At 49.5% G+C, this 13,258-nt stretch overlaps 1 protein-coding gene across 2 annotated transcripts in view; it reads right to left on the bottom strand.

Moving 5' to 3' along the window:
* Positions 1-444: 444 nt before the first annotated feature.
* LOC144136214 (uncharacterized) overlaps positions 445-13,258 on the bottom strand; it is a 70,978-nt gene continuing 58,164 nt past the window's right edge. For both annotated transcript variants that reach the window (XM_077668336.1, XM_077668335.1), the window contains exons 3-6: positions 7,383-7,526; positions 5,753-6,909; positions 3,295-3,420; positions 445-2,853 (exon numbers count right to left, since the gene is read on the bottom strand). In XM_077668336.1, coding sequence (XP_077524462.1) covers positions 5,753-6,909; positions 7,383-7,526 — 1,301 coding nt within the window. In that variant the 3' untranslated portion in view covers positions 445-2,853; positions 3,295-3,420. The remainder of the gene's footprint in view (positions 2,854-3,294; positions 3,421-5,752; positions 6,910-7,382; positions 7,527-13,258) is intronic.

Below are 13,258 nucleotides of genomic sequence, written 5' to 3'. Positions count from 1 at the left end.
GCCAACGCAAAAGTGCTGCCTGTCGTCACTAGGCATGCACTATTACTGCAGATGAGCGATTTCCTCCAGGGAAAAGGCGTGTCGTAAACGAAGAGGTGTGGCCCACATGAAGTGGGCGCTCTCGGAAATGATGTGCACGTCGCCTGATCTACTCGCGAGTACCCCATACGGGAAGAGGTATCCCATAAATATTATTAGAGACCGGCGACGGACTTAGGGAACTGCGTGTTTTCGCTTCTCCGACGTCCTATTGTAGTCACGCCGTTCAAGATCGCAGTCCGTACTTAGCGCTCTCGCAAATAAAGCAACAGTTCTTGTCACTTCATCGAACTCTCCTCCTTTTTCTTTCAAACATCGGCAGTTTGATTTTGATTGATAATTTTACTAAAACCGTCTTGCTCATTCCTGCAATACCAATGGGCTAAGACATAAAGAAAAACTGGATTAACTTTTTGCTTGATTTCTTTTATTAAAAAAGTAGTCTTAGCTTATGTACATTACAATCCAGTCAAATTTAATGCGTAGAAACTTTAAACCGACCAAGGTGTGGCAAGCATTGCGGACAAGAACCAATGAAAACGATCGCAAATATTCCACAACAAAAAAATGGTTACAGAAGTGAGAAAGGTTGCGTGTAGGTCGGAAGAAGACATAACGAGAACACACGATGGCGTGACGTGAATGCTTTGAAAGAACGAAATACAGCTGAGCTGGGCACGGAGTCTTTGGTAGATCGTGGCCCACACACAGCATTAATGTGATATTGTTCACTGCAAAAAGTGCGAAGAATTCTCGCGTTATTTTATCGAAAGGAAGCTTGAATAGAGAGCAACGTGTATGTAGCTGTATAGAGGAGGTTGTAGTTGACGGGTCACGCAAATAAGTTTAGTACATTTCAGCAATGTCCTAGCCGGATACCTTAAGGTGGACCAGAAAGTGTAAGAATCAGCGGCGAAAGGCAACGCGGCCTTCCTGTAACCGAAATTCCTTTGTCTGAAGATTGCGGGACAAGGGCAGCTACAGGCTCTTCCAAGTTTGGCACCTAACAGTGCGTGTTGTCCTCGTCTATAGGACGTCAAGCGCATTTCAGAATGCTTTCAGATGAAGAGGCAAAAATAAGAGTGCACAGCATTCAAACTGCGTGCCATCAATTCTGTTCACTGAAATGACCACACGATTAATTAAATAGCGCCGCTTTTGAGAATGATACTAATAACATAAACCTGTTACGGGTGAGATCAGTAAAGTAGGATACGGTCCCTGATTATTCTCTTATGATGCTCACATTTATTGTCCCAATCCGATCTTAAATATTGTCTTTTTCATGTAACTATAACGCTAGAAAACGCAATAAAACTCCTTCCTGTAGGCTCTCTATAGTACTAAATAAATATCCAAAATTATAAAAACGTTGAAAATTGTGATCTATGGCTTGGTTGTATAAATTCTCACTAGAATAAGTGTCGAAGAGCTTTTGCTCTACAAGAACTTGGAAGCAGTCACCGAATGCTAGCGCCTTATTAATAAGTAAACATTTGCCCACCTGCTGCAGAAACCGCTAAATTGGGAAGGCGCAAACTTTAGTTAATAAATATATTACCACCACGGCTGCGGGCTAGGACATTGAATGTGTATCCCTCGCGTCGGGTGAAAAGGAAATCTATGTTATAGTTACAATAATCCAGTACCACAGGTTGAATCTCTGGGGTTTCAATGAGTAGTGTGCCACATTTTTCTGAGCGTTTATCGCAGAACGAATTTTCCTAGCAGGTAAAGGGGGTGGCTGAATTCAACAGGATGCCAGTAGTAACTAATGAAAATACGGAGGCTTAGCGCGTCTCGATCGGAAACGTTGAAGCATCACGACAGCCTAGTGAACAGTGGTGATTACAGTGAGGCTTTCGTGCAATGCTGCCACCACGCGAGTCTACCGTAAGGCAAGAGAATACGGAGACGCGCACTCGTGTGTCGTGCAGGGGGCACTACGCGCTCCAAGAGGGACGTGCTGCTGTTGCGCAAAGACAGGCTCACGCTGGAACGGCGTCACTTAACCGGGGGCACAGGAGACAAGCAACAAAATATTTCTGCATGCCACACTCCGGACACTGTCTCTGGCCGGCACATGAGAGTTCTCGCTCTGTCACGCACCGCAGTGTACAGTTAGCAGCACCACGCTAAAGTAATGCACCTGCAGCAGGGCCCTCCCAGCCAGCATTCCCTTTCTCAGTCGTTGAAGTTGGCACATGGACCGGGTATCGGCTGAATTCTGGGAGTCGACGTCACTTCACTCAACTAACGCAAGCGTGCACTGGCCCGAGATGCTTGGCTGCCGTGAGTGCGTCCCTACCGATGGCTTCGTATCCTCCGGAACTCCTCCAGGTCAAGAACTATCCGGAGGAGCGTTTCAGAACGGTTTTTCTGAGAGAGTTCTTCCACGCACTCTAGAGCCTGGAAGCACAGCGCTCTGAAGGCGTGTGTGCTGGACTTAATGTGTCACCCACCACAGCTGTCGACGGATCCACGAACGGCTTGCTGAGTATACACGAAGACGAGTTTGTCTTTGATTTGTTTTCTCCTGCGGTCTCCCTGTGGAACCGCGGCGAAAGAGGAGCTCCTAGGTTGCCGCGAGGCCGGCTTCGCAGTCGTCGCTGCCGCCGGCTCCTTGAGGACTGGGCGCGACCTCGCCTTCTTCATCTGCGCTCGTCGTTATGATGGTGGGAACGGGGCCTTTCCGCCGCTTCTCCCAGCGCGAGATCCACGGCAGCGGCAGGCACATGATGCCCGACAGCGCGATCAGCGAGCCAGCAATGTAGAAGGAGGCGTCGTACGTGCCCGTCAGATCGAAAAAAATACCTGCGTACAAGGCAGCGGACATTTCGGTGAAACGTCATTGTTCTATGGAGGCGTTTCTCGCTAACAGGCATCTGAGTTTTTTTTTTTAGTTCATGCCAACACCATGCACTACTTACCTGCTTCTTCAAAGCGTGAGATCATTTTATAAACATTTTTTTTCTTTGTTCTTCGCAACAGCAAGTATTAAGTAAGTTTCGTGAAAATGATGTTCGCATCGTGGAATTTTGATTTCATTTATTTCGACGGTAATTGCTATCCAGTGATGTCGGTTGTCAAAAACACGAAACGTAAAAGCTGCTCCCCGTAAACAAACCAGAAAACGACGGCGGTAGATGTGCATCAGATCCCTGTCGGGTATACACGTGCGCCACACTTTGCGAGCAACAGCACGAGGGCGTTAAATACAAGGCTTGCACAGGTCTATTGTGAACGGGTACTTACCAGCGACAGGTGAGCCAATGACCGAAGCCACTCCTTGGAATAGCAGCAGCAGTCCAAATGCATTAGTGAGTTTTTCTACGCCGAACATCTCGACAGCAATTATGGAACGGAGGGCTGCAAAACAGGCTGGAACAGAACAGCAGTAGGAAATTAAGCAGCGCATTTAAGTCAAAAGTACTCGAAACTAATGCTTATGTCTCAGAAACGACCTCAGGAATGATTCCCAATATTTTATACCGCTTTCAGTCGTACAGGACAGAGGAACCAAGCAACCATTTCGTTTTTTGTCTGGGTCAACCACTACCCAGGGAAAAGAGCCACTGTTGGATCGTGAGTTGTGTTCCAATTTCTGTTTAGGAGATTGTCTTCTTACTTCTCTCTGTGTATTTGTGATTTTATATTGGCCACTACTATCATATGATTCTGTTCTATAATTACTCGTGTTTCCTGAATAAAACACTGTTTGGTGACGTCCACCACTGAGCCTTGGTCCACGTCATTTGGCCGCTCCAGCATTGACATTCGAAAACGGGAGGCCGTAACGCAAACCCACCCGTAGTCATGTAGCGAGTGCGCCGTCGTCGCATCGCCAGCAACACACTTTCTCCATTTCTTTCGACGCGAGGAGAGCGTCACGTCGAAGCACAGCGAGGCGTCCGTTAGGTCAAGCGAGACCTGTCAGGGAGGGTCGCGTACGGCTTCTTTCTCCCGCGGTATCCGCCATGCCGTGTACATACCTGCGGCCGCTCGATTTTTGGGAAAGCTGGACGCCATATTGCGCACTTGCAGTTCCGACTGCGTCCCAGGCAGCACAGGTAATCGGCCCAATATTGGTCACAAACGGTTTCACTCTGCTCCTTTGTAGGACCGGCCTTTTCCAATACATTTCCATTATTGGGCCGATTACCTGTGCTGCTGGGTGTAGTAGAGGCCTCACGCCCGGCAGGAGTAGTAATCGCAAGGAAATCGTCGACTTTGACCAATTAACGAAACAAATGGACAGAAGTTTCAAGACACAATGGACAACATGCCGACTTCGACTCCACTTTTTTTTCTGACGTACAAGCGCCCGAACCATTCCTTCTGAGATTGGGACGCCCTGCAGTGTCACGGCCACAATGCATTCAGGCCTTCGAACTCTAACGCTAGCTGGAGGTTCAAGAGCGCCAGCTGAAAGCAGAAAAACACTACATCTTTACAACTCAGAAGATGAGGGTCATCTGTGTACTTTGCGCGCAACTCGGCTCAGCCTGACGCCGTCAGCCAAGCACGTGTCCACGAACGAGTCGGGAGACGTCTGATGCGTATCAGAACGCAGCCGCAGTCGTGGCACAGTAATTTCCTGTCACTTCGAATGTCGTCATTGAAAGGCGTCGATTTCATACCCACCGTCAACAGACAGGTGAAACAGTTAGCGAGTACTTCCCAGCGCTGGGAGATTTGGCCAACGTGTGCAGTTTTCGGGCGCCTGAATACACCTTAGAAGAAAGGTTCTTCACCGACATTTCATCTCAGGGCGCCCGTGAACGCCTTTTGCTTGAAAGATCAAGTATGTCGCTCGCGGATCGCAATGCGATACGAGCATACAGCTCAGGAGGCACAAGAGTTCCTGTAATCGGTTCGGCCAATGCAAGAAGCAACCTATTCGCCGTGTTCACAAGTCCTTCGTCATCAGAGTTCCATGCACTAATAGAGTTGCGCTTCAAATAATCCTACACCGTCCATGACAACTTTCCCGGAGCAAGGAAAAGAAGGTTTTCAGTGTAGACGAATTGGACATTTCCAGATTGTATGCAACCGACGCGGAGACCTGAAGAGTTAAAACTTTTTTTCCAATGCCATTTCAAGCCACTCCGCTAGCTTGGCACAGGCACGTCAGTTTCATTCGCGACACCGCCGGAGCCACTTCGTGATTAATAGAGATTCGCCAACGGTGTCCAGCTTCAGTGTTGCCCAGTCCACAGTCCTCAACAGATAGACCTAGAAGGAACTGTCGTCAGCCATTTGGGCTCAAGGAACAGTGTGTGTCAAAACAATGTCTTCTTTTTCACCCCCTACTTCAGTGTGTCAATCAACCGTCGTGCCCCGTTAATACTAACCCCGTTAATATGGACGACTGAAATTGTGGACAGAATTGGGGGGGGGGGGGGGGGGGGGGGGGGCTCATCGTTCGTTCAATAATTGGCTGTACGTCAGTGCCTTTACCCGACATCATTTATCTAGCATGCTATAGCTTCAACCGTCGCCCAGACACGCTGTTCATGCATGCACTAGCATGTTATGCAATGTTCATGCAAGGCGCTCGCTGAAAAATTTGCACATCATGCGCCGGCAGCACTTGTTCGGAGCGATACCATAGAATCAGTTGCATGCTTTCTTTCACGCTTCTATACACTGGACACTTTGATACACTTCGCAGTGTACAAGAAGACCCGCGGGTGGACGGCGACGTACGTACCTATTGAGAAGCCAAACACCGCGCTGTAGGACGAGCAGCATCGTGTAGGTCTCGAAGAAGGGGCAGAGCGCCGTGGCGACACCGCCGACGGTGAGCGCCACGTTGTTGATGCAGAGGGCGTTCACATTTGGGCCGGTCCAGACACCCATCCGGAGAAGGACCCTGCCCACCGTGTTGGTGATGCCGATGGCCGACAGGATGAAGGCAGCCTTGTCCGGCGGGATGCCGGACATGACTGCCTTGTCCACGATGTACATGAAGGGGACGAAAAAGCCCGCCAGCGTGAGGAACCCGGGACACGGCCAGAGTCACGAAAAGTAGGGCTCGTCCAGCAACGAGACGTCGAGCATCTGCATCAGCGTATCGGTCATTTCCCGGAGAAAGGCAGCCCAGCTTCTTGTGTGGCCCTTGCTTGGGCAGGTGAGCAATGCTCTGGTGGTACGAGCCGATGTCCTCGCTGCGACCGGTACTCCGGAATGCGCAGGAGACTAGCACTGAACAGAATATCCTGGCGGTAGAAAAGGCCTCATTCTCGGGCGCGTCATGCGCCGTGGCCTGCTGTCGTTCTTCAAGGACATCTTCCGAAGAACGGGAGCAGCCTGAAGGCCGGCTTGTGGTTGTTGTTGTGGCAGCAGCTGAACTGCTGCTCGGCCTTGACCGCTTCAGAGTAAGGCGGGGGTGGGCTGTTGTTGCTTCCGCTGGTGGAGCTCGAAACCGCTGCGCTCCTCGGTGCTCATGATGGCGTCCCGTGGACGATCCGGGACGGCGGGCAGCTCTGCTTGCGGCGCGACCCGTTGAGGAGCGGTCTCGTCGATGCCGTCTTCCTCCGAGTCCCACTTGGTCATGGCGTCGCGGGCCTCCTTGATTGCGTAGCAGCAGCGGCTTCAGGGGCACCGGCTCCGACTTGGGCTGCGGCTCTTCGATCGGCCGAAACAGGGCGCCCACTACGCAGCAGTTGAGCGTCATGGCCCGCCAGGATGAGCATGGAGCCTCGCCCAGCCGAACTCGGAGGACCAGCAGCTGGCAACAGGGCGCCAGCAAGAAGCCACCGATTCCGGAACCGCAGACGGCGATGCCAGTGGCGAAGGCGCGCTTCTTCTCGAAGTAGAAGCTGATGTTGACCGCTGCCGGCAAGAAGATGAAGCCGAAGCCGATTCCTGGGGAGATGCGTCGCAGAGTTACACTTCCGGCAATTGCATGGGCCACAGAAGCTGTAACTGTTCCGCTTTTGTGGCGACCTCAGAATGTAACATGACGGCTTAGCTTCAGTTTTAGCCCCGAGCCTCCAGCTAACTTCCAATGACAAATCAAAAGGTGACAAAAAGAAACTTACGACACTGCTTGAAAATTTTACTCCTTAGTGTCCCGGCCGACTGTACAATAAAGAACCAGCAATAAGACAAGAACTTTAAAGTGAATCCTTTAATCTGTAGCGGGGTTATTTTCACGCCGGTGACCGCGGTCCTACTCTGCACCATTCACGTGAGACTCAATTCCAATTGCGTTTAAAGTCGAAATCTTTAGTAGCCTATAGGCCGAACTGACTCTATGCGTCTTTTTTATGGAACGGACAGCGTTATGAAACACACGGAAGGTTACAGAATAGCGCCAAAGAGGTATGTAGGCTTACCACTGAAAAGTCCGATAGCAATGTAGAGTTGAACGATGCTATTGGCGAAAACGGCTCCGCAGAAGCCCGCAGCCGCCAGCAAGCTCCCGCCAATGGTCACCGGTCGGCAGCCGAACGCATTAGCCAGGCCCGCTGCGACTGGACCTGTCGCGTCGGCAGCAAGAACAAGGAGTACATCTTAGCCAGGCCTCGCATACGGTATGACGCAAAGTTATCTGAACGGTTCCCACGCGGCCCCCGCAGCCAGACAGTGGTTGCAACTTGGAGTATTTGCGTGAAAACGTCTAATTTACTTTTAACGAACATTACCAGAAATTCGGGACGGCGCCCAGCCAGTGCAGGTTGGGCACTCGGTCTCTATCTCTCTTTCTTACGTCACTTATCACGTCAACGCGCTACTTTTGAACGTTCTAAGCTATGCGCCACGTGGTTGGCAGCCAAGGGAACGAGCAGCGCCTGTCACAAATTCCTAGTAATGGTAAAAATGAGCTTTGTGAGACATCTTCTAAGAAGCTTTCATTACGTAGCTGCCCGGCTTTAGTAACGACGACCAAGTGCTTTCTTCATTTTTGCGCTTTAATAGGAGATTAATTGTAATTTCAATTAAAACACGTATTCCGCCGCTTGTTACATAGGCGGTAGTAAATTTCGCAGCAGGCTCATAAATGACTTATAATAAACTGCACAACTCCAACCAAAAATTTTAACTTTAACCCAACGTTTCGAAGCCGACTCGGCTTCTTCATCAGGGGTGACTGAGGACAGTAGCTAAGCGTCTTAAAGTATGGAGGGGAACAGGGGGGGGGGGGGGGGGGGGGGGCGTGTCAAAGGAACGACAGTTGTGACGCAAAAGGCGCGGAGGAGGGGGAGGGGGTTTAGGCTGTTAGTCACGCTGGAGCACTGCAGGGAGGTGGTGACGCGACTTTTTTTCGTTGAGTTGAAGAGCGAAGTCCCTGGGCATACACTGGGGGCAGGTTTCCTTTTGTGCGGTTGATATTGTTCGGGGTGGTTTGGATATGCCAGGATTCCAGAAGGAGCCTCTTGTGGTAATTTGTTTCGGTTCCGAGGATGCAGGTTTCTTCGAAGTTGTTTCTATGATCGGAGTCCTCGGAATGTTCGGCTACTGGATTGCGTTCTCTTGCGGATTTGCGGATGTCGTTCTTATGTTGCCGAATTCTTTCTTTGAAACTTTTGGTTTCGCCGATGTAGCTTGCGTCGCAGTCGGCGCATGGAATTTTGTAGACAATGCCTTGGGCTCTTTCTCTCGGCGGCCGGTCTTTTGGAACAGGTAGGCAAAGCGCAACAGTGTTTGTGGGCTTGTGCGCAACCTGGAGACCCGATTTTTTCAGGATTCGGGCGATGGTCTCGCTGACACCTCCGACATAAGGTAAAGTGACGTATTTTGGTGGTGGCGTTGGTATGTGTGCGTTGATTTCGTGACGAATGTTGTGTTTTTGACGTCGGATGGTTTTTTGAATAAAGTCTTTTGGGTAGCCGTTCATGATGAGTTCTTTGAATATCGTGCGTTGTTCTTTTCTTCTGTCAAGTTCTGTCCTGCAGTGTGTCTCAACTCTTCTGAACAGCGTCTTCACCACCGATGCTTTATGGACTGTCGGGTGGTTCGAAGAGAATTGGAGATACCAACCTGAGTGGGTTGGTTTGCGGTATACGGAGAATTGAAGGGTATTGTGGTTTCGGGACTCGACGACGTCCAAAAACGGCAGGGAGTTTTCTTGTTCCACCTCTAACGTGAACTGAATGTCAGGTTCTACGGAGTTTAAATGACGAAGGAAATTTTGAGTCTGAGATCTTTTGATGACGGCGAAGCAGTCGTCGACATACCCGAGGAAAATCTTTGGTTTCGGGTGGAATGAGTTGAGGGCTCGTTGTTCCATGGTGAAATTGGCCATGACGACAGAGATGGATGCTCCCATTGGTGTTCCTTTCACTTGTCGGTAAAATTCCCCGTTTGACGAGAAGTATGTGTTCGATAGGCACAACTCCAGGAGGCGGCACACATCCTTTACACTCAGCGGGGTTCGTGCGTTGAGTGTGTCGTCGCGTGGTAGGGCTTCTCGGGTAGCGGTCACCGCGAGCTTCACGGGGATGTTTGTGAAAAGGGAAACCACGTCGAAGGAGACAAGGCATTCGTCGGCCTCAAGGGTGGCTTAGGACACCAGTTCGATGAAGTGACTGGAATGACGGATATGGGTCGCTGTTTTTCCTGCTATTGGGGATATGAGTTTGTGAAGGTATTCTGTCAACGAGCGAAGAGGTGAAGAGCGGAAGTCCACAATCGGGCGCAAAGGGATCCCCGGTTTGTGGACTTTGGGCAGGCCGGGGATCCCTTTACGCCCGATTGTCGACTTCCGGTGTTCACCTCTTCGCTCGTTGACAGAATACCTTCACAAACTCATATCCCCAATCGCAGGAAAAACTGCGACCCATATCCGTCATTCCAGTCACTTCATCGAACTGGTGTCCCAAGCCACCCTTGAGGCCGACGAATGCCTTGTCTCCTTCGACGTGGTGTCCCTTTTCACAAACATCTCCGTGAAGCTTGCGGTGACCGCTACCCGAGAAGCCCTACAACGCGACGACACACTCAGCGCACGAACCCCGCTGAGTGTAAATGATGTGCGCCACCTCCTGCAGTTGCGCCTATCGAACACATACTTCTCGTCAAACGGGGAATTTTACCGACAAGTGAAAGGAACACCAATGGGAGCATCCATCTCTGTCGTCATGGCCAAGTTAACCATGGAACACATCGAACAACAAGCCATCAACTCATTCCACCCGAAACCAAAGATTTTCCTCAGGCATGTCGACGACTGCTTCGCCGTTATCAAAAGATCTGAGGTTCAAAATTTCCTTCGTCATTTAAACTCCGTAGAACCTGACATTCAGTTCACGCTAGAGGTGGAACAAGAAAACTCCGTGCCGTTTTTGGACGTCCTCGTGTCCCGAAATGACAATACCCTTCAATTCTCCGTATACCGCAAACCAACCCACTCAGGCCGGTATCTCCAATTCTCTTCGAACCACCCGACAGTCCATAAAGCATCGGTGGTGAAGACGCTGTTCAGAAGAGTTGAGACACACTGCAGCACAGAACTTGACAGAAGAAAAGAACAACGCGCGATATTCAAAGAACTCATCATAAACGGCTACCCAAAAGACTTTATTCAAAAAACCATTCGACGTCAAAAACACAACATTCGTCACGAAATCAACGCACACAGACCAACGCCACCACCAAAATACGTCACTTTACCTTATGTCGGAGGTGTCAGCGAGACCATCGCCCGAATCCTGAAAAAATCGGGTCTCCAGGTTGCGCACAAGCCCACAAACACTGTTGCGCTTTGCCTACCTGTTCCCAAAGACCGGCCGCCGAGAGAAAGAGCCCAAGGCATTGTCTACAATATTCCTTGCGCCGACAGCGACGCAAGCTACATCGGTGAAACCAGAAATCTCAACGAAAGAATTCGGCAACATAAAAACGACGTCCGCAAGTTAGCAAGAGAACGCAATCCAGTAGCCGAAAATTCCGAGGACTCCGATCATAGAAACAACTTCGAAGAAACCTGCATCCTCGGAATCGAAACAAATTACCACAAAAGGCTCCTTCTGGAATCCTGGCATATCCAAACCACCCCGAACAATATCAACCGCACAAAAGGAAACCTGCCCCCAGTGTATGCCCAGGGACTCCGCTCTTCAACTCAACGAAAAAAAGTCGCGTCACCACCTCCCTGCAGTGCTCCAGCGTGACTAACAGCCTAAACCCCCCTTCCCCCTCCTCCGCGCCTTTTGCGTCACAGCTGCCGTTCCTTTGACCCCCCCCCCCCCTCCCCTCCAAACTTAAAGACGCTTAGCTACTGCCCTCAGTCACCCCTGATGAAGGAGCCGAGTCGGCTTCGAAACGTTGGGTTTAAGTTTAAATTTTTGGTTGGAGTTGTGCAGTTTATTATAAGTCCTCAAACCCAACCAAACAGGCAAATCTGTCAAAATGTTTAGTTTTCAGGCTCATAAATGAAAATCGATCCTAGCAATGAGTGTGGAGAAGGATATTAGAAGAAAAAAAAACCACCGAGGTCTGCGGCTGCACCGTTTTAGTCTTCATTCAGGGCACTCCGCAACCTTGGATAATATGCTTTGATTTACAAGATTAATGGTAGTTTTGCATCAGTCTAAAACGAATGTTATAGAAAAGGATCAAAACATTACGTCTCATACATGCGGGACCTGAACACAAGAACTTACGGCAGAAAAGACCCAACACCAAAAACAGATTTGCAGCCAATGAGTACTCTAGCGAACACTACGATTAAGACACCGAGATAATGAACGAGGGCAACGCTGAAGGCGCGCTCTGTTTAAACGTCTAGAGGGCACAGGCATACTCAGCAAAAGACGTATGCACACCTCCTTCAAATTTTACGAAGTCATAGCATCTTATGCCCCCTTCATTAAATGTGAAGGAAGCCGCCGCGGTGGCTCAGTGGTTACGGCGCTCGACTGATGACCCGAAAGACGAGTGCTCGACCCCGTCCGTGGCGATCGAATTTCGAAGGAGCAAAATTCTAGAGGCCCGTGTACTCTGCTATGTCAGTGCATGTTGATGAACCCCAGGTGGTCGAAATATCTGAAGCTCTTAACTACGGCGCCCCTCATAGCCTGTGTCGCTTGTGTAGCCTGTGTCGGGGGGCCCCCCGCGCGCAAAAAATAAAAATTTAAATGTAAAGGCTGATGTTGGCAAAGATAAAGGTTCCTAGTCGACTCTGGAATGAAAATTGTGTTAATGATTACTATTTCTTAATCTCGTTTTGCTGTGCAAGATCTTAATTATTGACGCGTTGAAAGCGTGTATTTTGTAGCGATAGCTACATTACGGTAGCATTTCGAGCCTTCAGCGTGGCGGCTGCGCCACTCTTAAAGCCCCTTGGCAAATTATCAAGGGGCTTTAGCCACCCTGTGGCTGCGGAGCCATTCTGCGGTTGCGCCGCCACGCTGTCACGTGGTTGGTCACGTGGATCGGGCCAGCTGCCGGCGGCGCGGCGCCGTGGCTGATCACGTGGGTCGTCACGTGGTTGGTCACGTGACCACGTTCCACTCAGCCAGCTGTAGCTATCGCGCCACTCCAGGCTTAACCAGAGCTAAACAACCGCCATTTCTTTTTCGCAGCATATCAGCGCCGCTGTTAGCTTTGCCTCCGTTCTCTCGTACGTTACATATTTTATTTGACTTACTATTCGAACTTTATGCAGCTACTTGCATTTATTTGCTTGTGTTACTGAAGCACAGCAGTGCTAATGGTTGAACACAGTGAATGTTCAATTTATTTTCTGCTCAAATCACAGCATTAACTTTTGTTAGCATTATTTCGTACACTGAGCTTGAGTTACTACGCAGAAACAGGGTTTAAAAAAAAAAAACTGGTTTAATTTCTAAGTTTCACATGCAAAAAAAGCCAACTCCAAAGTTTACATGCTGGTATTGGCCAAATTATTCGCATAATTTTTCAGTATATACTGGTGAAAGTCGCTCTAATTTACGTGGAATTAAGCCATGTCATACAACTCCTTGAATAGCAAAACTGTGCATGCGGTTAAGGAACTTACTCGTTTTTCTCGGTTCCTGTTTAGACGAATATGACTCATTTCAAGAGAGAATAAAAAAAACACGTACATGAACGCTGATCGATTTTTGAGCGCCGAAATGGATTTTAGGAGCCCGAAGCGTCACAGGTCAGCGGAAAACCGTCTAGTTATACTGCCGCTAAGTTTTAACCAACCCATTTTTTTAAGTATTCTGTATTCACGTGTTAGCGAGGTCCTAATTTACCATGATGTTTTATTGTGCTTCTTTTA

Source organism: Amblyomma americanum, chromosome 6, assembly GCF_052857255.1.
Source record: "Amblyomma americanum isolate KBUSLIRL-KWMA chromosome 6, ASM5285725v1, whole genome shotgun sequence".
Lineage (NCBI taxonomy): Eukaryota > Metazoa > Arthropoda > Arachnida > Ixodida > Ixodidae > Amblyomma > Amblyomma americanum.
The sequence above is the reverse complement of the archived record's forward strand: the minus strand, read 5'-3'. Positions and strand labels throughout refer to the sequence as shown.